Raw genomic sequence first — 27,702 nt, 5'->3', positions numbered from 1 at the left:
GGGGCAAAATGCTCAGTGTTATTTCCAATCCCAATTAGGATGCATAATCAAAAATTCAAGTACATTTTTCATATTATTATTAAGAAGAAAATCTCATCTGAATGATGTCTTTCAGAGGCAAGGAATGACGAATATTTGGATGTCTCCACTTACCTGGACATCATCTTTGTACCACATGATGATGGGAGAGGGAGTACCTTCAACTTCACAGAAGAGATTGGTCAGCTGATTGACCAACACGGACACATTTGTTACTTGTTCTTTATCTTTAATTACTGGAGGAACTGCAAAAAGAGAGGAGTCATGGCTACATACCCTTATAATAAATATTACTTACAAAGTTTCTTTGCTCAGGCCTTTAGTAAGCAAATTCTATCAGATTTGTGCTTTAAAACCCGCTGGTCATATTGTAAGCACATACTTTAATAGAAAATGAAAAGTCTTGACCAATGCATTTATTATAAGTAATCCTTATTGAATTTTTCTTTTTCAGAGTTTTGAACTGAGGATACACTTCAGGATAAATTCAAGGGAGAACCTATTTATTCTACAAATCACTTAAAATACAAATCACTAGTGTCTTAATTAAGTCAAGTGGGCCTCATTACTTTCCTGACATAAGTGAATATGGCCCAGGGTCTATGGAAGCCAATATCCATCAAATTTTAAAAGGTACACAGCTTTGACAAAATGACAAAAGTACAAGATTTTCATTGAACTGTTACTTATAATAGCAAAAAACTGGTAATCTAAATGTTCATCATTAATAGAGGAAGGTTAAGTAAATAGTGGCATAGCCATAAAGTGTAGGTATAAATAAGGGTTAGGAATATTGAATATTCTCAAAGATAGATTGTTTTAGCAATACAGACAAGGTAAAGAGTAATGGATATAAAATGAGGATAGCCCTAGCTGGTTTGGCTCAGTGGAGAGAGTGTCAGCCTGTGAACTGAAGGGTCCCAGCTTTGATTACGGTCAAGGGCACATGCCCGGGTTGTGGGCTTAATCCCCAGTAGGGGGCGTGCAGGAGACAGCTGATCAATGATTCTCTCTCATTGATGTTTTTCTCTCTCTCTCTCCCTCTCCCTTCCTCTCTGAAATCAATAAAAATATATTTAAAATATAAATACATAAAAATAAATAAATAAATGAATAAAGAAAATGAGGATAGCCCTGCCAGTGTGCTCAGTGGTTAGAGTGTTGGCCCGTGCCCGAAGGTTCTGGGGTTTGATTCCAGGTAAAGGGCACGCAACTGGGTTATGGGATCATTTCTTGGCCCCAGTCAGGGCGTATGTGGGAGGCAGCCAATAAATGTCTGTCTCTCTCTCTCTCTCTCTCTCTCTCTCTCTCTCTTTCCCGCCCCCGCTTCCTTCCACTCTTTCTAGAAATGGATGGAAAAAATATCCTCAGGTGAGGATTAACCAAAAATTAAAATAAAGTGAGGACAAAAATGTATATATATTTCTTTGCCTATGTATAAATATCTCTGGGAAGATACACACACGTACATATAAAGCTAATGACTTTCTTTGGTCCTAGGGAGGATTAGTAGAGGACTCAGCTCCTGGTCATGACACTTTTGACTATATATATTTTTCTACCATTTGAATTCTGAATGATATAGGCAAAGAGATTAAGCAAAGAAAATAAACAAACTCATAGACACAGACAACAGTATCATGATTACCAGAGGGAAAGGGGGGTGAGGGGTAGAAGAGGGTAAAGGGGGGATAAATGGTGATGGAAGGAGACTTGACTTGGGGTGGTAAATGCATAACACAATATACAGATGATAATATTATAGAACTGTACACCTGAGACCTATATAATTTTATTAACCAATATCACACCAATTCAATAAAATTTTTAAAAAATAGTTACAATAAAAAATTATGTTTTAATCAAATCAATCAATAAATACAACCAGATCACCAGTTTTGTTTGATAACATTTCTATTCACATTACATAACACTACACTGAGAGAATAACTTATATATATAATAATTTGAAAATGTCACATATTCAATTATGTGATTTTAGCATTTTTATCTGTATTTACCATGGACTTTGAGGTTATATTTTTTTTCTGTGGTCCCAGCTTCATTGACTACTACACAGATATACTCCCCATTGTCATATGGTGTAACAGAAGCAATAACCAACATTGTGCCTTCATCCAAGATAGAAATACCGGGCTCTCTGCCTGTCAGCTCTCTACCATTCCGTAACCATTTGATGGTTGGTTTGGGAGTACCTAAAAAAGGATAAAGCCTTGTAATATTTTACAACAAAATTAGTAATCACTATTAAAGATCCAGTATACTACAAGGAAATAATTTGTACCCTAATGTATATGTTACTTTCAAGATAATTTCCCCTGGCATGGGTACCTCTAATTCCTGATTAGTCTTAAGAGACCTATGATCTCTAGTATAGAGTCTGATCAAAGTTATTTTTATCAAGACATTCAGATGACAGTAAGAAAAGCATTTTCTTGTGAGTCATGGTGCTTAGTGGGAAAAACTAAATTAATCAAATAGACTAGATATATGAGGAGTTTTTGGTTGAAAATAAAAGAAGAGGTAAAATAAGATACTATCCTATATAATAAAAGGAAAATATGCAAATTGACCCTAATGGCAGAACGACCAGAATGACTGCTCGACCAGTCACTATGAGGTGCACTGACCACCTTTCTATCCTTTTCCCCAACCAGCAGGCTCCCATCCCCTGATGGTGAATGGAAACCAGGGGTGGATGACAGGGGATGTGGGCGGTGCCAGGCCACACATAGAGGGTGACCCACAGTGGGGGAGGGGCCGGCGAGCGGGTGGGAATGGCTGACCTCTCGGTTCCTCCCACCAGCTGGCAGGCTCCAATCACCCAATGGCAAACGAGGAACCAGGGGTGGGTGGAGGCAGGGGGCAGGGCCGGCTACAGGGAGCCGGGGAAGATGGCCCTGATTGTAGGCCAGGCCTAGGGACTGTACCCGTGCACGAATTTCGTGTGCCGGGCCTCTAGTCAAAGGAATAAACACGAAGATTGCTCAACCAAATAGACTCCATAAGTGATGTAATAAAATGCTTTATAATTCACATCCTAAATAGGCCTGATAGAATAGAGATGAGAAGTAATGGGAAAGAGCATGAACTATATGGAAGACATACTAAATGAGGCAAGTGTGAAGGAGCAGAAGGTCTTTTCACTGAAAGAAATAAAATACCTGAGAGGGAAAAACTCCTATTCAAATAGCTGTTATTTGAAAGAGGGATTAGTTTCTATTATGCCCAGATATTATAACAAGCACTCACAAGTGGGATTTTATGAATTGATGTGGGCTCAGTGTAGAAGGAACAATATGACATTACGCCAATGCCCATATGTCTGAGTAGTACACACCTTTTGCAGGACATGGAAATGCAATGCGCTGATTGGCCACTCTTTCTTGGAATGGGGTGTTATATGGAGGTTCCAGATCTTCCAGTGTAGGTGGTTCTATTAGAAAAATAAATGTATTATCTCAGACTTGGACAAAGTACTAAGTATCATGCTAAGTTCGATACCTACTTATCTTTCCTTCTTGCCTTTGCATTGGTATTCTCCCTGACCAGGAATGTTCTTCCCCCTGATTTCCACATGGCTGGTTCCGTAGAGTCAATAAGATCTTACCCTAAATATCACCTCCTCACAGGAGGCCTACCTGACAATCCAACCTAACACAGCCAACTGCTAGGAGCATCACCCTATTTTAATTTTCCACCCAGCACTTATATGATCCATGTTTTTGTTTATTTGTTTGCTTGTTCTCTGCCTATTCACAGTGGAACAGCTCATAAAAGCAGGTGCTTGGCCTTTTTCACGACTTTCTCCTCACTTCCAAAAACAGGACAGACACTTGGTAGGAGCTGGATAAATATTTGTAGCTTGAAGGAACAATTAAACCCTCTAAACAAGGCCAACATCATTACAGCAAACCGTGGAACTAGATTTTCTAGGGATCAATACTGAGCGCACCGTACCACTATCAGGCGAGATCCTACTCCAACTCACTCTGTCCAAAATTTCTCCCAAACCAAAGACAGTGGGTGGGGCAGTGATCTGGGACTGATGCCATCATCTCATTCATGGCAATTTCATTTTCAAATTTCATTTAAACATACAAAAATGGAGGCCGGTTTAGTAATAGCAGGGTTTCGTTTCTTTCTAGAATGGTTCTCCTTTCCAAGTTGAGTAAAGAGTCATATACAGAAATCTTCTAAAAGTGATCCAAGACTATCCAGGACTATATATTTTGTATGTAGTCTCCAGCCATTTTCTCACACTCCCAACCCCCACCATACATGTATCTCCCTATGCCCCAAATCACCTTGGACGTGGAGTGTTATCTCTGTTTCATCGCTGCCTGCTATGTTAGCAGCAACACATGTGTATACTCCGGCATCTGAGAGCATGGCTTGGTTGATGCTTAACATTCCACCTGGATGGCTAATATGCTGGACTCCATCAACCAGCACGGCGCTTCCACCCTTAAACCAGGTGATTACAGGAAGAGGCGTCCCTTGAGCATTGCACGGAATGTCTGCTCTTTGGCCAACTCGGACTTTCAGAAGTTTAGGGCCACGCTGTATCTTTGGAGGAACTGGAAACAACAACTGAGTATCCATAATTCAATTTTTAAAAATCCCCTTCCTTTTCTCACTCTAAATGAGAGCTCCTTACCAAGAGGCAGGATGACAAACTGGAATAACCTCAGGATGTGGACCCAGGCTCAGGCCACTTACTAACTCTGTGCTCTAGGGCAAGCTGGTCCATTTCCCGAGGCCTGTTTGTTTCCTAAGCCAAATAACCGCTCCCACCCCAGTCCACTGCAAGGCAAAATAACCTCTTCCACACCAGTCCACCGCAAGGACTATGGGACATAATACATGTATAACGCCTGGTTCTAAACTTGAGGGAGAGCAAGCACTTAAAAATGTTCCATTTCCTTTAACCTGTAAATAACTTAAGGTTTAAAACCCTATTAAAAGGCGATCGAGATCATTTCTATAATATAAGAGACTGTAACAAAAAGCATTTCTCTCTAAATATCCTTAATTTTTGTTCTCTTTGTGGAAGCTTGAGCCAGACAGGAATACAAGGTTCTCATAAAGGGCTCTGCTAATTTCAGAGAAGAAAATCAAGATCAAGTCTCCATTATTTCTCTTTACCTGCCCTCCTATAGGAATTTAAATGAGATAACTTACCAAAGCACTGGCATGTATTATTGGGTTCCACATACATGCAGTATGTGCTATAGACTCAAAGAGACCCATAAGGATATGATAAGGATTTATATACCTTATCCCCCTAAAAAAACACATTCATCTGTCCTTTCTTTTAAACTTAATATTTAACCAATACTTTCTATAGGTTGTTACTAACAAGAAGCCTATAAGTTTGATAGTATTATTGTCATTATTTCATGAATGAGAAAACTAAAGACAAGAGAGGTAAGGTAATATGCCTAGTTCCCTAGGACTAGTAAATGGAGAACTCTCATCGGATTTCAAATCCCAGGACCAATAGGATACTAATGTAGTAATTAATCTGAGAGGGAAATCAAGTCAATAATATCTGAGAAAATTTCTTCTGTTTGAATACCCAGCACCTACACAAGGCCTGGCTTAGCGTATGTACTCGCTACCAGTAAGTATGCTTTGGTTGAATGAATAACTGAACAGACTATGATAAATTGAGGGAATAAAGCAGGCTAATTAGTTTTAAAGTAGTTAAAAAATCTAGGAAGCAGAATGTTTTCAGTTGCTGAACCCTTTGAATAGTGAAAATGACCATTTAACTACTATTAAATTCTTTCTTGAGAACTCACATTCACTTCAAAAAGCCACCAGTCTGAACACATTTTTATTACTGCGCTTCAAAAATAGTCAAAAGTCACCATAGACACCTAATATAATTGAGATCCAAAAATTTAATATTGTTCATTTGAGGGAAAGGGAGAGAGTTGTTTACAGATGGCAGATACACTTTTCAGAGTCAGTGAAAGAAAATCACATCTCAGATTAAAAAATATTTTTTTCTCTAATTACTCTATGTACAATTTGGAGGTTATCTATCAAAGAAACTAGGAAGATGGAGCTCCCTGAGGCCAGTACACAGATGTCTACGCCTTCATTTCAGAACTCACCGTGAACACTTAATTTAACAGACTGAGTCACGTTCCCAGCAATGTTTGTGGCAACGCAGAGATACATCCCACTGTCTGAAACGCGGGTCTCTGTGATCTTCATTGAGCCAGAAGGGAGGAATGTGTGTCTAAAAGAAAGAAACCACATAGTTGACTACAGAGCACAAGAATTTAAATACCCCCCTAAGCATTGTGGAATTACTACTCTGCAAGCAGGTTTCGAAACTGTTTTCCCAGCTATAATGTCTTTTTATACACCTTAAAAGTCAGCTTAGATGCATAATTATCTTGTATAGTCTGTTTGATGCTCTTGCAAATACAAAATCAGTTTTCTTTTTCTTTTAAACCTAACCTAATGGTCTGAAATTATCAAGTAACTGCACATCTCTGGTTTATCAAGCTGCAGGTATACAAAGCAAATGTATATTTTAGTAAATTGATATATTTTGAATACTTTATTCTTTTTCTACAAATTTATTTAAAATTTTAGTGTGCTAAAATCCAGATAAAAGAAGGTACATGTGTAATTCTCAAATATATATTGAATATATTCCTCCTATAGAACCATAATGTAGTTGGGTGAACCAGACCCACATACAAAAACTTTATTATATTAACTGAACTAAAAACTTTATTCTATTAATTGTAATAAAAACCAGAGACAACAAACAAAGGAATGTTAGTAAGAACAAAGGCCCAATTTGCACATTCAACAAGAAACAGACCAGTCACCGAGAACTGTGCAGGATGTTTAAAGAGGCAATTCTTAGATAACACCAATGGCTAACAAGCAAGTGGGAGCATTCTGGGCTCCTGGGAAGTCAGTCCCATGAAACCAAGAAAGGGGCCAGATATCATTGCACAGCCATTGCAAAGATTGTAAGCCAGTCAACACCATGCATTGATTATGATGTGGAAACAGGTACACCTAGATCCTATTGGTGGGAGAGCTAACCAGTACTACCCCTTTGGAGAGCAATTCAGCCATGTCTACAAAGCTGAAAACAGGAATTCCTTCTGACTGGAAACTGTAGTGCTAGGTACAGGTCGTAAAGAAATGCATGCATGTGCATATAGAGAGACATATAGAAAGATAATCACTGAAAAGTCTTGTTTGTAAAACCAAAATAAATAAAATAAAGAAAAAAGGAAAGAAATGGAAAGCAAACAAAAACATGCATAGGGAAAGGTATATACAAAATGTAGAAAATACATATGGTAGTTAAGTTAAATAAACTAAATCTATATGTATAAAAATGGGTCGACATTAAAGTAATAATATATAATATTATTAATATAATAATATATAATAATACATAACATGTTACAGTGGCAAATGAAAAACACTCAAAACAACATTTAAAACACAGGCCCTGGCCAGTGTAGCTCAGTTGGTTGGAGTGTGGAGTGCCATCCTGAACACTAGAAGGTGGAGGGTTTGATTCCTGGTCAGGGCACATACCCAGGTTGTGGGTCACATCCCTGGATAGGGCATTTGTGGGTGGCAACTGATCAGTGTTTCTTTCTCTCTCTCTCTCTCTCTCTCTCTCTCTCTCTCTCTCTGCCTGTCACTCTAAAATAAAATAAAAATCAAACACAGAAAACAATATTATATTCTATACTATGTATGTGTAGGATGCACACCAAGTCTACGGCAGTGCTTACCCTGGGAAGAAAGAAGAGATTAAGGAGGGGAACAATGAAACTTCAACTTCAACTTTTATCTGTAAGAGTATTTCTTTTCTTAGAAACTACTCAAAGCAAATATTTTTTCAAAGAAATAGTAAAATTATGCAAAGTTCTTCTTGCTTATCTTTTCTCTCATTAGTGGAAGCGAAACTACAGTAGCATGAATTTATATCTTCACAACTATGCATCAATAAGTGTAATAGACAATAGCAAAAGGCTATAATTCTTGTTCCACCAGTAACTTTTGGCATAATATTGAATTAAAATAGTCACTGCTATCATTTTTTTCGAACTAGAGACAAGGAGTGTGGAATATACATTATCTTATATAATCCTTCAGGGAAGTATGATCCCCATTTTATAAACAACAAATCTGAGGCGCAGAGAGATCCAGCGGAAAAACTGCCAAAAGTCGCAGGCAAGCTTTAAGTGGCAGAGGTAAATTTACCATCTGCATGGCAACAAAGGTTGTGCTGTTAAAGGCTCTGGCATTCTGCTTCCCATGACACTTAGCTTATCAAATACTAGTAGCCCTGGGCACGAATCCGTGTGCCAGTAGCTCTCTGCCGCCCTCCTGTAGCTCTCCGCCCGCTGCCCCGCCCTCCTGTAGCATCCCCTGCCCCTCATAGCTTGCTGCCCTGCCCCCTCCTGTAGCTTTTCGCCCCCTGCTTGCAGTTCGCTGCCCCACCCTCTTGCAGATCCGAGATCTGCTCTTTATGCCGTTGGTCATTACGCCTCAAGGTGTAACGGATAATTAGCATATTCCTCTCTTATTATATAGGAGGATATTGTCTCCGTGGGCCTTTATTTGTACAAGGGTTTAATCAACAAGAGTTTTACAAAACCAACCAATAAAAATCAAATCCTAAACAGCAGAGTATCTATCTACTGTGTTTTATTCTCCAGTGGGATGAATGGAATCTATGTGTAATGTGCACTTGGTGCCACCATGAATCTCTGTACAAACAGGCTCCGTGTTAATAACCACCTTGTCAGATGCGCCTGTGGAAAATTATGTTCTAGCTGAGTGTTAGTGTTTCTGATACTAAAGAATGATCCAAAAGGTCTATCTAGTTTCTATAGGCTCAAATGTACATGTGACTCACCTCAAACGCAAGTTGTTTTTTGAAACAACTGAAAAGAGGAGTAGGTGCAACCCTCTACCCTGAGACATGGTTACCGTGGGTTGCAGTTCACCCCAGGCCTCCTACCTCGGAGAGAATGGCGAGATGAGCTGGCTCTCTTTGGCCCAGGTGATGATGGGTGGGGGCGAGCTCTTCACTTCACAGGGGAGGGTCACCTCTTCCCCGGCGAGGGCAGCGATCTCAACAGGCTTATCGTGGGACAGTCCTCTTTGATCTCCAAACACTCTGGGCCTTACTAAAGTAGATGCATGTTTCGGAAGGGAAATAGTACATTGAAAACACTCCATTTACAATACAATGTGGACTGCAAAGATTCCTAAATCGTTTACAAAAAAGATACTGCTTATGTCAAAGGTTTGGGGGCACGTCTACAATTTTCCAGAAATGCATGGGTTGTCATAGCTGAAAGGAAAATGACTAGAAAGTTTCCCTTTTTAAGCTCTCCCTTGACCGTGGAGAGGTCAGCTGAAATGCCCTCTCAGAGTCTGCCATCTGCAAAAGGAATCCTGAAGGCGGAGCACTAAGCAAGTCACAGCTCAAGTTTGGCTTCCACAGAGTTTTAAGGAACTGGTATTTCTGAAGAGGTTGGGTGCAATGAGCATATTCCTTAAGACAAAACCACAAAATGTTTCCAAAAGGCCACACAACTACTCTCCCTTTACATCAGAATCTAAATAGGGGAGATGTTGGTTGGCAGTAAGAAATATAAACCTGGGGGGCCCGACTGGCATGGCTCAGTGGTTGAATATTGACCTATGAACCAGGAGGTCCCCATTCCATTCCCAGTCAGGACACATGCCCCAGTTGCGGGCTCGATCCTCAGTGTGGGGCATGCAGGAGGCGGCCAATCAACGATTCTCTCTCATCGTTGATGTTTCTCTCTCCCCCTCCCGCTTCCTCCCTGAAATCAATAAAAAATATTTTTTTTAAAAGAGATATAAACCTGGGGGAATAGTTCACCTTAGGGCATAGCCTTCAGGTAACACTATCTGGGAGAGACATGAGTTTGGGCACAGAGACAGCCTGGAAGGAAGACATTCCTCCTCGAGCACTCACCATAGACGGTCAGCTGCACTTTCCTTTTGGCGTAGCCAGCTGCATTGGTGGCGGTGCAGACATACTCCCCACTCTCCTCGCCCCCAGGTGACACCACATACAAACTCCCATCAGCCCCCGCGGAAAACTTAGCATTGCTGGTGGAAATCAGCTCGCCCTTCTGCAAAACACAACCCAGGGCGAAGTATTTTTAAGATAATAAAGAGTGACTTCATGTCTGGAAGAGGAAGGAAAAAATTCTCCAAGGGGGAAAAAAAACACAAGATTAAAAAACACACACGCTGATTTGAAGAAAGTTATTTGTAAGAAAGATTAAACAAATAAAGCAAAGGTGGTAGTTCTTCGTGTCATACTATGCCCCTTTCACTCCAGAGCGACTGAACAATGGAGGGAGAACGCTGACAGTAAGGGAAGGGACAGTGCCCATGCTAAGCCAGGCACAGTTTTGAGCACTTCTCATCAATTAACTATTTTCGCTCTCACAACAGCCTTAGGAATAGGAACTATCACAACCCCCACGTTACAGCTAGGGGGCAGTGTGGAGTCATAGTCAGTCCCTGGGAGAGCTGGCGTGGAACCCCAGCAGTCAGTCTCAGGAGCCCAGTTGCTGAACCTCTTGGGCTTGATCTCAGCACAAAGTCCAGCCTGGAAAGAAGATTTCCACTTTATATTTTCCTAAAAAATGCCCTAACCTTCTACTCGGTAGCAGACTCTGTGCAGTTTGGGGATCAGCTTCACCATTGTACCTTAGCGTCCAAATGCAGAAATCAACTTTTTTTTTTTTTTTTTTTTACTGAGGTCAACACCAACTTCTCTATATTTCAGATGTGTTTTTTTTTTAGATGCATAACATTAGATGGTATGGCAAAGTACTCTGGTGTAGCAGTAGTAATACAAATGCCACATTTCATTATTATGCCATCATTTTATATTACTTTATATCTGCCAAATGAAAATTAATTTACAGAAAATATGCCATCTTCATGGCTGTTCAAAGATGGGAAGGACATCCTCAGTAAATGGGTTTTTCCTCACTGCAAGAACACAAGTAAAAGTCGTACAACTTCAGGACAGGGATACAGAGGGGGACTAAATGGGCTCTTACATGTGTCTTCCCGGAAGAGCAGAGTCTGGGACAAAGATTTGGGGGCGGCAAGGTTACTTGGGACCTAAGGGCTGGAGTGAAGCACAGAAGGACAGGAAGCTAATAAAGGGCTTCCCTGTTCTGTTTCCGCTGGGGCTGGGCTGAGAAGCTTCACTGTGGTGGGGACCCTCCGAGAAACTGAGGGATGCATTTCAGAAAAGACTCTTCTGACGGATGAAAAGTGAGGTGTTTATGTAGGACACCTGCCCCCAACAGGAGTTATTCCCACTGCACTTCCTGGTCATCTCTTGGCAGCTTGAGTGGCCTTGTGGGCTTTGGAGAAAGCCCTGAGTCCAAACACCAGGAAGGCACTTGCATGCCACGTGGCCCCAGAGGAGTGCACGGAGCTGTCCACAGAAATGCGCTGAAGTCAGAAGGGCTTGGGGAAGTGGCAAAGGGTAAAATGAGACCTGCGACCAGGGCACGCAGACGGCGCTCTATTAGTGTTCCCTGTCGTGTTGTGAATACCATCCAAACATCAGGTAGGTGAGGGTGATAAGAGCATTTTAGGGTCCCTTCCAAGTGGTATGACTGCATAGATTTTCCTTTTTATAAGGTTTTATGGTACAGTCACAAGTTGCATGGATGACTAATAATATTGTTAGAGCTCGTAACAGGAACACACATCACTCGATGTGCCATTTACCTTGGACCAGGTGATAGATGGTTTGGGAATGCCACTGGCTTTGCAGGGTAGAGTTACTGGGATGCCTTCAATTGTACTGAGTATCTGCTGCCCATGCTGAATGGTTGGCAGAACTGAAAAAGGAAGCAATATTCAGGATCTGAGCATCTGTCCTCTCATTTAGTGCTATAGCTTTAAAGTTGAACATTTTTAGGATATCCTGACTATTTGTAAAACTTAGCAAAGACTCAACATTTTCTGATAGAAACATAGGGTAATTCGTAAGGGAGTGTAATAAAAAAAAGCAAATACAACAGTTATGATCTGAAGCATTTAATAAAAGTTTAAAATAAAGTAATAACTTATGTGTAATAAGTTGACTTTTCTAACAAAAATGAGAGAGGACTGAGGAAAACCTTCCCCCCCACCCCCATGGAAACTCAAGATAAAATTACATCCTAAGCATTGCACATTGAGCATCTATCTTTCATCATTGCCTATCACCCATTAGGCTGCAGTGAGCTGACATAAGCCTACCTCCGGAGAAATGGGCTCTTTAGACTCTACACATTAAATATCTGTCTATACCCAAGAACCACTGAGCAAGCTACTACATTTAACCTGGAAAAAAGGGATTTTATTAAAGGGAATTCAACAGTAAAACTTGAAAGGCTTAGGAGTTTACGTTTAAAAGACTAAAATAAAGGATTCTAAGTCAATGTTTTTAAGAATAACACATATTTTGACTTTAGTAGACAACTGAAGAATTAACATTATATGAGTAGAAGCAAAAGGAAAAGGAAGAACGCCCATTATCCCATGCTGTGTATATCTCCGTTAATCATAACCAACTTGCATATAAAAGCTGTCGATAATCAATGTTTGCAAAGTAATGAATTGGATTTAAAAATCTTCTATACATAAAAGTTCCTAACCAGGTGCAAGAAACACAATAAAAAACAACAATACCAGGCATTTGCTTTCCTTCCCATGGGAAGATGAGACTAGAGCTCAAACCCTCACTGTGTCTCTTGTCTTTAAGTCAGATTTTTCTAGGATTATCACAGCTACTGTGCAGAAGAAATTTATCAGAACAGGAGATACCAGAGACCTCAGTGCAAAAACTTCCTTGGAAGGCTTAGATTAGCTTTGCTACTATACTCATATTTTCCGAGGGCTGGGTTTATTCTTTAGATAATTTATTCCTAAAGAATTGGCAGCAAATCCCCGAGAATGTCAGGCTACTCTCTAAAGCAAGAAATGGAATTTCCAGGATCATCATGGATTAGTCAGCTTTCAACTGTGCTGTCATTTTGTGGCCACATGGAATAAGCCATATTCTTAAATCCATATTGAGTTTGACAGCTATGAAGGAAAGTAGCGAATTTAGGCAATGTTTTCAAATCTGATGTCATCCGAGTATGGAAGAGCTGTTTCTTTCCAGATTGTCAATCTATGTAAATCAACATGACAAGTAAATGGTTTATTTCTCATTTTAATGTGCATTTATATTTACATTCATTAGCTCATTCTCTTAAGAATTGATTGAGAGTCTTTAGTGAGTATTCTTATAAGTGATGAAAGAGCGGCAATGCTTCTTAACATAAACACAGAACCTGAGACTTTATATCACATCCAACTCAAAGACAAATCTGTGGGTTAAATGAATGCTTGGTTTAGTTAAAGTCAAATGGCTGGCTGATGTTTCTTTAACCTTATTGACTAAATCAGTTACTCATTTTGGACGAATATGGATGAAATAATGTTCAAAATGACATTTTAACCTTTTACGTGTTAAAATTTATTGTATCAGGATAAACTATATCATTGGGTTTATCTGTCTTCTTCCCACTCCTCTGATCTGACATCACACAACTAATTGTGTCCAAGTGAAAATGTGACTCAGAATCCTTCTTAACACCCTATATTCTAGGCAGTTGATAGGAGCCAAAGGGAGATGACAGGAATGTACTTCTACACTGGATTCTCAAACCAGTCCATAAACACTCTCCAGGAAATACAGTATATGAACTGATCTTCTTTGAAAATAGTTCAACACAACTATATCCAATTCTCTCTTTCTCTCTCCATATATATGTTTATTTAGACCATAACTAATTTAGTGTTATATTAGTATTTCTTCAAAATAATATTTCTTCAAGAATAACTCATATGATATTTGTGAAAATTGGTATAAGATTGAGAAGGTAGAAGGGTCTATTTTCAATGAGAAACACAGATATTTTTAAAAAGAGGCTCTATAAATGTCTAACCATTGCTGCATACCTGAAATTAATATAATATTGAGTGTCAACTGTCATTAAATAAATTAAAATAAATGTTTAAAAACATGATCGTTTTAAAAGAAGGTGGTCTGCATCCGCTGAAAATTTCAAGAGACCAAGCAAAACTTGGAAATGACTGAATTCTCCAATTTATGTCCTGAAAAAAGACTGAATTATCCACTTAAAATAAATGTTCTGTGATACTTTCATCTGTGTACACAGAACTCTTTTGTAATACCACACTTTACAAAAAGCAATGTTGCAAAGTCTTTAAAGGGAATAGACAACAACAACAAAAAAAGTTAGGACAGTATCTTAAACTATAAAGCTGTCACTTATTTATCGAGATGTAAAAAGTTGGTAACTGTTAGTCATGAATGGAAAAAGCTAGCTTCTGGATTTTCTTACTTGTGACTGTTATTTAACATGCAAAAATAAAAGACTGTTTGGAGCACATGCAGTGACCTTTAGACAAGCTGAGGTCATTTCTTAGCTAACACACAAAGGGGTCATTAGCAAGGACATGCTTGTTTCACAATCCAGAAAGAAAAGGCAATTTAGATAGTATGATAAATTCAGCTTGCCTGAAACTAAAATGTATTTTTAAACGTAACTCTTTGAGAACTGAGTTCACTTTTATCAACCAAGAAACCTCTTTCCAAAGCCCGTGGCCAGACTCAGCTAGGCGAATCTCAATAATGTCTTTCTGTGTGTAAAGGAAAGGATCATCTGGAAACAGCCTGAACCATGTAAATATTATTCAAGTAATAAAGCTTTTTTTAATTATTATTAACAATGACAATCAGGAAAGAGATCTACTTGTTTTAACTAGAGGAACAGAATTCTTTGATTTAACTATATGAACCCAGCTTTGACCGTGGTTTGGAAAGAAGGACAAAGGGCGTGTCTCTTACCATGCACATCCACAGTGGTCGTTTTGTTAATGGTTCCTGCAACGTTACTGGCCACACAAGTATATTCACCTCCATCCTGAAGGCGAACTCTTTCAATATGGAGACTCCCATCACTGCGTACGGTGATGTAAGGATTTTGGACCAACTTAAAGAAAAAAAAAATCCATGTTTAATTTAAAAAGTCAATGTTGCCTAAGCCAAAATGGAATCTGCTCTTTTTCAACTGGGTCATTAGATGTCTTATAAAATAGCAAAATATTTTAACATCCTTAAGTGAAAAATGCTGAGCAAAAATGTTACCAAGGGTAGTGTCAATTGTATGTCATGCTGATATAGCACCCCAGACATGATACCAATTAACATCCGTGAGAGCTGTGCACACACTGGAAAAGGGAGGGAAAAGACAGGGATGCTGCTTGTTTGTTGTTTCTGTCATTTTTATTATTACCCAGGACCCACATTTCCTTCATATTTTGACTTTTGGATTCATTTGTTCTTTTGCAAGAAGTCCTTACGATCACTTGCAAGCCATTCGATATTTTTATTTCGGCCAACAGGCCCTTATTCAATGGGCACTTGCGCTCAACACCCACCCTTTTCAGTGACAGCTGCAAATATTAACGGACAATGTCTGAGACGGGAAGAGCGTCACAGAGGCTGGCAATGTTTTCTGCTGCCAAAACAGTCACCTCCCTACTCCGCAGCATTTATGCATTTTGCTTCATCACAGGAGACCTTCGTGCTCAAACAGTATCATCCTATGTAATGAGGGTATTTCTTATGGATTGCGGTATACTCGTTTTCTCAGCTTTTATGCAAATATAAACCTAGTCCATGGACTCAATTCACTTCTTATTGGTACTTTAAGAAGAGAGTGAGTCTAACTGCTCTGGAAAATGGAAGAAAAATGCTGTGAACTAGGTGGAAGTGTATTGCCATAGATAGCAAGTTACAGAAAAAATTCACAGAAATGAGAAAATCTTTCACATCCTTTCATAATTAAAAGGTACACCCTAAAAAACAATGACACAAAATAGATTCCCACTTTAAAATAGTTCACAATAAAAGATATGTTTAAAGTTAATAATAAAGATTAATATGTAAAATGGAATATTTATGAGAATATTAATATTCCATTGTCTTACAAAGTATATAAAATATTTAAATGCTATGAAAATAAATTCATACTTCTTTAAGTTTTTACAAATTCTGAAAAGAATGCATTTTATTAAATTTAATGCAACATTATAAAAATTACACTATTGACTATTTCTCCATCTTATTGATTCCACAGTCATATGAATTGCATAAACATGTTAATACTGAAGAAAAGTTTTGGTGCACTTACAAAATATATTTTTTGCATATTTATCAAATTGAAATTTCAATGGTTGGACTACACTGCCTCTTACTCAGGAAAATGAGAAGGCGAGAGCGTGTGTTTAAAATGTTCTTACCATGGCTGAATTCTTAGTCCACCGGCGTTCTGGAATGGGATTCCCAGCCAATAGAGCACAAGGCAAAGTAAGCTGCTGTCCTTCGATTACACTGGTCACTGAAGGGCTGATTCCAATGAGTGGAGCAACTGAGTCAGAGAGAGCACAGGCGCTAAGAACTCTCTTTCACCCAAAACAAAGCAAACCCTTCACAGGCTAATATGCCTACTCATTAAGATATCTTAAAAATAACTTTTCAGGAAAAATTTAAACATGTAAATGGGTATGAACTAGAAAATAGAGACACAGGGCCCTTCTAAGCTGAGAGAATGGCAAGAGGACAGGTATTAGTACGGAGGTAAGAAAGTGAAATAGAATACACCTATGGCATGGGAGGCCAGAAAGGTCAACCTAAGAAATTGGCAGAGTTTTCAACAGACAGATGGAGAGTGGCTGAAAGCACTTATAAATAGAAAAGAGGAATCACCAGAACCATTTTCAGGAAATACTAATCTGTTTCTATTTTGTTTGTTTGTTTGTTATGTCCATTAGATTCCACATAGAAGAGAAATCACATGGTATGTGTCTTTCTCTGTCTGACATATTTCACTTAGCGTAATACTCTCCAGGTCCATCCATGCTGTCGCGAAACATAAGATTTCCTTCTGAAAACCATGAATAGGACTTACTGGAGAAGGGAAAACTTATTGGAAAAGGGATGAGACTGGTGAGGGGGGCTGTCATTTGCTAGACCAAATAAAAGGAGGGGGACTCCCTGAGATGGCATGGTAAAGAAGTATGGTAAAGATGTCCTTTTGTAGAAATCAATGAGTAAATCTGACATAAGTCAAAGCAAAATCCATAAGAGATTCTACTTGGACATGTACATGTAGATGAGGAAAGGGAGATTCACAAAGAAAAATGTATGAAAGTGTATGGATGAGCATGCACTGACAGATTGAAAAATCACACTAACTACTACAATGAAAACAATGTACAACTTGTGCATAAATAGAGTCCCAAGGAATAAAGGTAGGGGTACAAATTCAGCATGTGACCAAATGGGCATTTTAATCAGTGGGAAGAGAATATTCAATAAAAGAAATTGAAACACATGTCTTAGTACTTAGAAATCTACTATATTATATTCTTACTTTATATCATACACAAAAATAACTCCATGTGAGCTAAAATAATAAATCTGCAAAAGGTAAACAATAAGAACTCCACTACTATAATATGTGTGTGCATGTGTATGCGTGTTTATATTTAGACTTAAATCAATTTATCGAAATTGACCTTCATTCCTTCACATGAAAGATGAGGAGCTTTGGAGCAAATGATCGCTAAGATTCTTTTCAGTTCTAACATCTTATGAAATATGAAATACAGTGGGGGAGGGAAGGTTAATGTAGTAATCAGATATTCACCCGTTTCTCTAAAATATAAAAGTGGTACAGGCAAGAGATGATGTAGCACATGAAGTCTGATGATCCTGGAGAGTGTGGTGTCTAAGCAGTTAATGGATCTTACCGAGTCCTGTCACTGTTATTGTTGTCTGGGACTGGATCTTTCCAAACTGGTTTTCCGCTTCACAGATGTAGGTTCCTTTATCACTGGCCCATAAGTCTAAAAATAAGAGATCATTTACTCATTCAACACCATCCCTGGAGCATCAATTATGTGCTAGGCACAGTGCTGAGAGCTGTGGGTGGATAATATGCTACTACTGCCTTCTGATAGTTCCCACTCTAGGGGAGGAGACATACACAGCAGCCAACATTCATACAACACCGTGATACTTGCTGTAATATGAGTTCCAAATGAGCTGTGGGAGCAGAGAGGGGAGTGACTGATGATGGCAAGGGAGGCGAGTGAAGAAAGGCTTAACAGAGTTGTACCTTAAACAGCAGGTAGAGTAGAGGGAGGGCAGTCCAAACCCAATGGGCTGCAAAGGGAAAAACACGACTTAAAAAATTAAGGTCTATTCAAAGAATGGGAAGCTGCACCACCTCCCTGGGGGCATTCTGGAGGTTGTAGGAGAGGTTTCTTCAGTCGGCCCAATGAATGAAGGAGTCTGTTGGCATTTAGTGGTCAGACACTAGGGAGCTAATGCATGGAGCAGATTCACAAAAGGAATAATTATCCCAAGTCCAGCAAGACTTCTGAAGGCCCAACAGGAAACTCATGGATTTGAAGACTATGTTTATAATTATAGTCTAAGCCTACAACCTAATTCTGTGTAAGTAGGAGGAAGAAGGTACTTTAGCAAGAATTATCCACCATTTGAGGAAATCACTTCACCAGTTTGGAGTTGCTGAGTCATCAATCCCATACTCCTGTATCAGTCTACATTTAAGCTGTCAAATTCATGGCGATGTACATAAATGTGTATGCATATTGTATAAATGTTACCAGCATATTCACATAGTAATTGAAATACCTACCACTGTAATAAAATTGCTTTCCTTTATTTTCCTTGGTGCTACATTTTGGATATTAAAATTATTTTTATAATGTAGGAGAGATCAAATATATGGCATTTTTTCAGGATAATGAAAGGGATATTACAAAATATTTTGAATTAGAAGGGTTTTAGGGGCCTAGGGTGAGGACCCCTGGGTTATAGGTTGTGTGGATACAGTCGGGAGACTGAACCTGAAGAGGTAGCTGGTGCCTCATAAAGAGTGTGGTTTTGTACTGTGAGCAATAGGGGAGGCAAGAGAAGATTTTAAATAGGGGAATGACTGTCATCTTTGCAAGGATCACGACAAAATAAGCTCAGCTTAATCTGTTGATAAGGTTTTGACAGAGAACAATGTAGCTTTCCATTATTAATAGCTCCACCACCGCTCAAGTAAAGAGCAGTGACACCGATCCTACTCCTCTGTTAACCAGAAGCATACTGACTGCCGAAGAGCATTTGGGAAACTCAGGCAGAGCCCATTCTCAACAACAGCAAACCTTCATTTGCAAAGGACAACACAGCAAATCGCTGGTTAATAAAGCATACATTGCTTCTAAGCAAGGTATTTTTTATATCATCAACTCTTGGACTAATTTGTACAGAAACACCACATACTACTGAGAACTAAGTTTCTAATCACTAGTTTCCTGCCCGATGATTTAATTTGGACAACTGGGAACTCATTGGTCAATACATTGCCCTCTTTGATTCTCCCTGTTCTTTCACCTCCTCTGATTGAGTTGTTTGCAGGTCTAATTTGTTTCCCTCTGGCCTGCTTCTCATCCCACCATCACCCTACCTGCATAACTATGTGAGCCTCATCCCTCTCTCTCATCTCTCCTCCTATCCTGCACCGGAGTTTTTCTGAAACAGTATTTTCTTGCCTATGCAGATCGGGGCGGGGCAGCGGGCGGAGCCTCTCTTTTCAATCTCATTAAAGGCATTTTTTCACCTGAACATTTCAGGTCCTGCACAATGTGACCCAACCCAGTGCGCATCTCTCGGGAGGCACTTACGTGGCCATCCACTCAGATGGTGGATTGTACAATGCCTAGGTTAGGGGCCCCATATTTGATGTCTGTTTTGACCACAAAGCCTAGTACAGAGCAGAACACTTAAGCACTTGTAATTAGACAGTTGTACTTGTATTTGAAAGTTTAAGTTGCTAATGTACATTTCATATTGGTATTAAACCTTGAAATCAATTATTGGAGGCTTGGTACAAAATACTCAAAACATGCAATTACTTTTTAAAAAACCACTTGATCATCTAAATGTTGTTACTCCTGTGGGGCCACTATCCAAATAGTCTATTTTAGAAAGTACACAGTGTTTGTAAATATCAGAATGCTTAATAGTTCACAGACAGATCTTTTGCATGTTGAAGTATTTGACATTTTATTTTAATCTTTTGCTCCAGGTAGATAGAGCTTTTAATCAAAAAGTTTCCATAGGGTATAGGATCCCTATGCATGTGGTTATGTATTTTTTGTCCAAAATAATTAACATTCACTAACTACCAGTAATATTTTACCTTTCTCTACAATAATTGTTCCAGGAGTCAATAAAATGTGATCACTTATCCACCCAGAAACCCAGGTGGCTCTATTTGCAATAGGAAACAACGAGTTATGTGGAAGTCAGATTGCTTCTTGAGCCTTTCTGATATGACATACATTTAAATAATATAATTCATTTATGACAATTCCTAAATATAAGAGTCCAATACTAGTTTAAAGTAAAATGCAACCAACACCATTGGGTTGGCAAGATTAATTCACTATTTTAAACTTAGCATAAAACATGAATGTATAATCTATATGTACATACTTGAATAAAAATATATTTCCTTTAACCTACTTGAAATAAAGAGAGCTCCTGTTCTTAGTTGGCTGATGGAACTCACTGAAAAGGGTCTTGAGAAGATCGGCATGTTGTCTAATCTTCGCCACTTAATCTTTGGTGCTGGATAACCCTGGACATAGCAAGGTAAAGTCACATTTGAACCAATTTCCATAGACACGTCAGCCGGTTCTTGTATGAAAACTGGAGGTGCTAGAAGATATTTAGAAGAACAACAACAACAACAAAGGTCATTGGGATAGTACACAGGCACATTACATATAAATTTAATTATTAAACTGTCAACACAGTGAATGTGAATCAAACCATTGTTCATATGTTATGAATTTACCATTTTAATATTCCTGTCTGCTATTGAATTAGCAGATGTTTCTTTTTCCTCTATAAATGAAAAGGCCCAAAGAACCTCAACCGCCTATTTAAAATGATGATGAAGAGTGAGAATTTAAGTCAAAATTACTTCTTTTAGTGAAAATTTTAAGTGAACCTAATTTATAGCAGAGTTCATTCTTCAACAGATAATTATATAACAAGCTAACAGTATTTAATCCCAAATCATATCCATTCCATGTCACATTCTTTCTTTGCAACTATTTTTTCTTCACATTTTTGGGTTAAAGACATTTAGGCTTGAGAATTAATAATACAAATTAAAGTAACAGATCATAGTATTTGATAAAGTAAAGAGTGCTTAAAATCTTAGAGTTAAGAGATGATTCAGAAATTATAAAAGTATAGATAAGAAGGCTATAATTATCCACATAACTCAGGTAACCACCATAAGCCTGCAGGAAGAATTGGAAATATGTGAGGCACACCTTGGAAAACACAGAATGTAATATAGAAAGGATGCTAAGGCCGAACAGATGAGGCTCTCAATATGTCCTCCAGAACTATGAGCAATGATGTTTGAGACACCAGGCAAGAAGAAATATATATGATTCTGTGATACTATTGGAGGTAATTCATGAAACCTGATCATGTAGGACCTCTAAGAGGTACCTCTCCTTTATAATGTCAAGGTTAAATATTCATTAGGAATTACAACAACTTTTACTTACAGAGCCAGGGATGGGTGTTAAGTGATTTCCATTAATTATCTCATTTAATCTTCACAATATAGGAGCTAGGTACTCTTATTACTCTTATTTATAGATGAAGAAACTGAGACCCAGACAGTTAATTTGCTAAGTGCCAGATGGAGTTGAACACTGGAGCTAGGATTGAAAACCAGGTTGATCCGACTTCAGAGTTGCAATTCTTTGTCATGTTATCAGCCTCTCCTTTTCTATGGGTTCTTAAAACTGCCCATAGTTACTAGTAAGCTGTTTAGCAGGCTAATTAACATTACAAAAAGTTCAGAGATCACCTCTTTCCTTCCCAAAGGGAAGTCTGGGACTGGGATGTACATTTGTCTTCCGAGTAGCACTAATTCTTTATTGGCCTGGGATAAAGAACCTTCTCTAACTTTGCAGCCTCATCTCCCATTAGGTTCCTACACAAATCCTATTCTCTGGACAATCAGAACTCTTCACTCTTCTCCAAACAAGGATTGATCTTTCTCATAGGGGCACCGGTGTTACTGCCATCCCTTTCAAATGCAATGTCTGCCCTTGATCTTGGCTCTTGAAATATTGACAGTTCTATAATCCAGTTCAAAAGGCCCCTCCTCAGTGCCATCTCTTTACCATCCCATCCAAATGAATATAATTCTTCCCTCTTGAGGTTTCAGAGAACTCATTCTGTACCACTCATGGCAATGGCCATATTCATCCTTTTATTAGACTATACGTTTGATTTCCCCTTCAGGGTTTATTTTTGCAACCCTATTTTCATCTTTCATAGCAACTAACATAGAACTATGTACATTATATATTGCTGCCAGATCTTTGTGAATGATCCAATCAGCATTAAAACACTTTAATAAGAATTGTGTGTTTGCGTATGTGTATATGATGATAATAACAACCTTGATCCAGTGCATTTTAACTTGCATTTCTCAAGAAAAATGACAATTTCAGAAACCCTATTTGTTCATAGAACCTAAAAAAAATAAAATTAAGTTAAATACCACAGTTGAGTAATGTGTTTTTAAAAATTAGCAGCAGTGTATCTGTTTAAAATTTTTAATATGTTTTTTTTAAATTGACTTAAGAGAGGGAGAGGGAGAGATAGAAACATCAATGATGATAGAGAATCATTCATCGGTTGCTTCCTGCATGCCCCTTACTGGGGATCGATTCCGTAACCCAAGCATGTGTTGATCCATGAACCAGAAGGTCAAGGTCTGACCAGGAATGGAACCTTGACTTTCTGGTTCATGGATCAACACTGAACCACTGAGCCACACTGACCAGGCTAGATTCTTCTTAATCCATCTACATGGGAATTTGGTTTATAAAAATAATAGGCAAAATAAAAATGTTTTAAAAATAGTTTCTAAATTAACTCATTGTTTGCTTATTCTGGCTGTATAAGGCCTAATTACTTTTCTCTGGAGCGATAGCAGTCCATTATTCTAGAGGTGGTTGCTTTTCTGAAAAACAGAGATTAAATGTAAAAGTCTCAGGATGTGTTAGGCTCAGAGTGGGCGTAGCTGACTGTGGAGATGGGATGGAAAACAAATTCCAGAAGAACAAAAAGATATGCAAAAGCCTGGGATCAACCAAGTACTTGGGAGGAAATCAAGCTTGCCTGACACAAGACAACAGAGCCAGCCATCAGTGGAAATGGAGACAAATTAGAATTTTCAGAACTAAGGACGCCAAAACAAACTGGAATATAAATGCGTAAGTGGAGCTCAAGCTGTGCCCATAAAACTCAATTAAGACAGGAGGAGTCATCTGGGGAGAAGCAGCTTCGGAAACAGCGTCAGGTACAAGACAAGCACTAGGTCAGGGAATAACGTACCGGTAGCGGAAAACAAGGCAAACGAGAGAACCAGGCGCTAACCAGGTAAGCAGCCAACACAGCATCAGTGACCAGGGAAGCTCACAAATTAAGCAAACTCCGACCTCAGGCCAAGAAGCCGCCTAAATACTTCCTACTCCTGAGTGTGGCCAATTCGGACTCCAAGTGAATGATGTTGGGCGGATGGGAAAGAGATTAAGAAGCGGGGGAAAGGGAGCAGAAGTGATTGTGCTACAAATACTGGACTTGCTCCGAGGGGGCTGTGCTGCTTCGAGAAGTGACAGCCCACTCGGTGGTTTCAAATGGCAGTCCCACTGCTTCTTAGTCTGTAAACTTGGAAAAGGACTTTACCTCCCCCAGTCTAAATTTCTCCACAAACAAAAGGGGAGCGTAGCATTTCTTAGCCCCATGTTGTTAAAAGAGAGAATGTTTATTAATCATTTAGCAAGTAGTTACACCCGAATAGTAGTTACCACTGGTCATAAATATTGTAGAGTTAATTTATGAAGTCACAGTTGTGGAGTTTAATGTATCCACTGTTAATTTCGATTTTGGCTACGGCATAGATAGTCGGGCAGGATCATGTGGAATCCTCTGTGATCCCCAAAATATTTGTGTATACCGGTAGGTTCCTTGACAATTGCTCAGGGTTAATGCACGTAGAGCTTTGTCACGTACGGATAAATACATCTGTGTGCACACCTTATTGTGAAAATAGAAAAGTTACAAACGAATTGCCCATCTTGCTCTAAAACTTATTCCATAAAGTGATTCTAGTTCCTTTAAGGATAATTAATCTCCGCGATGGCAACTCTTGCATTATATTAGTCAAACAGAGATTTTTCTTGCCTAACATGGCTGAGCACACTGTTTTGTTTCTACCAAACCACAAAAAATGAAACCACAGTCTACGATGCAAACCCTGTGTGGTGTGGAATGCTGCAAATGAAATCGCTGCCAGGCCAGCTTTGTGTTTGATGTGGCCAATCTTCTGTTCTTCCAAACGACTTCACAATCCACTACCTCTTTTTCAAACGGATGAAAAGCACTGGTAACTTTCCCCGTTGACCTGAAATGTCCACAACTTAAAGCCATATAATGAGAAATACAAAAAAGAGACTCACTACAAGAAGCTAGAACTTAAGAATAATATTAAACATTCTTTTTAGAATAATGTAAAATAAAAAATGTTTGATGTCGTATAATTGATGTGCAGTAACAGGCCCACAAAGACAATCTGAAAACATAATTACATGATATGGATAAAAGCATGTTTTTCTTCTTAAGTAATAAGCTACTGAGATTTATGCCCAATCGTTTTGGAATGCAAATGAATAATTTTATGCACTAATAATATTAGTACTTAACTTGTCTCAAGACTTTAAAAAATTAGTGAAAACAATGACTTTCATATTAAAAGCCCAATGTTTAATCTTAAATACTATGCCACTATTACATATGCATTTCTTTATTATTTTCCAAGACTCAAAGAATCCAAATGACCACTCAGGTTGTGAAGTTAATATTCTCCTATTGCTACATGTCCCATTAAGCAGCTTCAAAGAACAGCAGTAACCACTGATATGCTAAATGCACATGGGTAATGATGTCTCATTTCATCTTTATAACCAACCCATTAGGTAGGTACTATTAAATGCCAGACAGAAACCCAGTTTCCAGAGTCCATTCTCTTGGCCTCTATATAACATTCTGGAGAAATTTTGTTATTATTTGTTTGCTTTTAACTCTAATAGTGATAACCACAACCACCACCATGACTGTAATTTGCACAGATCTTGGCAGTAATATCCTGTATCTCCTAGGATACGGAACAATAATTTTATGTGGATAATCAAACTTTGTAAGCTACAACAATCAGGACTTCAATGGTGAATGAGGAAATAGTTCAGGCATGACAGAAACATGAGGGGCTGACTTTAATATTACTTGATAATTGTTAACAATAATCAACGTTACAGTAAGTAAATAATTGAGTTTATGTTAGTGGTTTCATCAGAACAGTTGATGAAATAAATAGTTGAGAAAGCCACTGACTTAGAAAGGGGCATCTTGAATATGAGTGAAGATTAAAAAAAAATATTCCGTTTAAGGAATAAAGGATACATACAAAACATTCCTTAGGATGTTTTCTAATCCAACACAAGTCGATCCAGCAGACAGCCCTAATCCTTATATGGTTTATCGCTACTCAGAAGAGAGAACCTGGGAAGTCCAGAAGCTAAAAAGATTATCAAGAAGGAAGTAAGCAAGCAAAGTAACATGTGTTAGATATTTAATTTTCTATCTTGGAGGAGGATGAGCGTGTCCTTCCTTTTTTGCTGGGAACAATTACTGAGGCTCTTTCCCTCTCCCTCTAGAACTAGATAACTCTAAAAGAATGATGTCTGCCAGAAGAAGGGAGAAATAGAACTAGAACATGTAGGGCACTGAAATGTACTTTGTAGATTTCTTGAAAACAAGAATTCTGTACCTAGTGACCTTCCTCATTTGGACCTTACATTTTTTTTTTTTATTGATTTTTAGAGAGAGAGGCACATCAATCCTGCATACCCGCTACTGGGGATTGAGCTGGCAACCTGGGCATGTGCCCTGATCCTGAAGGGAATAGAACCAGCAACCTTTGGTGCACAGAACGACAGCACAACCAACTGAGACACACCGGCCAGGGCTGGACTTGACATTTCTAAAAGCATTACTTGTGTTTTACCCTCTGCCGGTGGATTCAATACCCTCCACCCAGAGATTCTGATCTTATTTCCAAGGCATTTCTCTTAATAACCATAGAGTTTCGTCATGGCTCCAACACATCTTGCTATACCCTAGCAGATCCTACGTGGTCTTTGTGGCCATTTCCAATTCTGTGGATTCTAGTCCAAGGTCAAAATCACCAAGAAGACAGTGTTCACCAGACAGCCTAGGGACAAGGGGACCATAAAAGATCCCAAGAGGAAAAATTTAGTTTATATGAAACAAAATATTAAGCTTAGAGGGCCATGATTTTCACTTAACTAAAATGCTTTATGTTATTTTATCCTAAAAATGCATTTTCTTTATAGTTCCTAACTTTTGCAAAAACAAACAACAAAAACAGCTTTGGCATGAAAATCCTGATGCATAAATGAAAGTACAACTTAATGAATGTCATATTTTATAAGTTTAAGTGAGGCAAACGTTTGAAGTATCTGTTAAAATGAAGCTGCCACATTCTTTTGCATACAAAGCAAGCTCTGTTTTCTTTCAAGTGTTACCACACTGTGTAGAATTCCGCCCCCCCCCCAAGAAACGTGGATGGAGAGGCAAAGGAGGGAGAATGAACTTCTTGAGAAAGCTGACCATACTTGTCATGCATATGCTGTATCCTTCACATTGTGATTGACATTTATTTGCAGTTAGTACTTTACTTTATACACTAAGGAGTCATTGCTAGTGAATTTTTTAAAAAGGTAAAAGCACCATCTGCTACCTTTGCTGTCATCAACATCTCCAAATAATGTCGAGGGCCAAAGTCTAATTTATGGCCTCCAGATGTTATTACTTAGGAATTTGGTGTCAGAATGAATGATTCTGGATTGGAAAATATTTGGCAGCAGTTGATATACCAAGGAAGTCTACAGTCTCTGAAGTCAGCCAACCTGGGTTCAATCATTCAGGCTCTTACTGATAGATATGTCTGTGTGTACACATTATCTCTGTGACCCTAGTCAAGTTGCTTAGCCGACTAATGTCTCCATTTCCTTAATTATATAATGAAGAGAATTATAGTATCTTCCTCTTAAAATTGTTATGAGTGTTTATGGAAATAAGCTATATAAGTTCTTAGTGTATGGCCCCTAATAACTAACTTGGTAAATGCTAATTACCATTATTATTTTAATCATCTGAAGTGCTAACTCTAATATTGCCTTCCTGAAAAGTATTTCCAGCCAATTGTTTCCAAGTTATGAGCACAGGGGGAAAAATAG

At 38.6% G+C, this 27,702-nt stretch overlaps 1 protein-coding gene across 2 annotated transcripts in view; it reads right to left on the bottom strand.

The window, feature by feature from the left end:
* The window catches only part of HMCN1 (hemicentin 1), a 379,828-nt gene that overhangs the window by 158,165 nt on the left and 193,961 nt on the right, over positions 1–27,702 (bottom strand). For both annotated transcript variants that reach the window (XM_079760677.1, XM_079760678.1), the window contains exons 16-27: positions 20,807–21,001; positions 18,013–18,108; positions 16,501–16,628; positions 15,044–15,188; positions 11,866–11,978; positions 10,076–10,235; positions 9,086–9,254; positions 6,186–6,313; positions 4,368–4,640; positions 3,401–3,496; positions 2,061–2,255; positions 154–284 (exon numbers count right to left, since the gene is read on the bottom strand). In XM_079760677.1, coding sequence (XP_079616803.1) covers positions 154–284; positions 2,061–2,255; positions 3,401–3,496; positions 4,368–4,640; positions 6,186–6,313; positions 9,086–9,254; positions 10,076–10,235; positions 11,866–11,978; positions 15,044–15,188; positions 16,501–16,628; positions 18,013–18,108; positions 20,807–21,001 — 1,829 coding nt within the window. The remainder of the gene's footprint in view (positions 1–153; positions 285–2,060; positions 2,256–3,400; positions 3,497–4,367; positions 4,641–6,185; positions 6,314–9,085; positions 9,255–10,075; positions 10,236–11,865; positions 11,979–15,043; positions 15,189–16,500; positions 16,629–18,012; positions 18,109–20,806; positions 21,002–27,702) is intronic.

Source organism: Cnephaeus nilssonii (assembly GCF_951640355.1).
Source record: "Cnephaeus nilssonii genome assembly, chromosome: 21".
In the NCBI taxonomy this organism is placed as follows: Eukaryota; Metazoa; Chordata; class Mammalia; order Chiroptera; family Vespertilionidae; genus Cnephaeus; species Cnephaeus nilssonii.
This window is presented reverse-complemented; position numbering and strand designations above follow the sequence as displayed.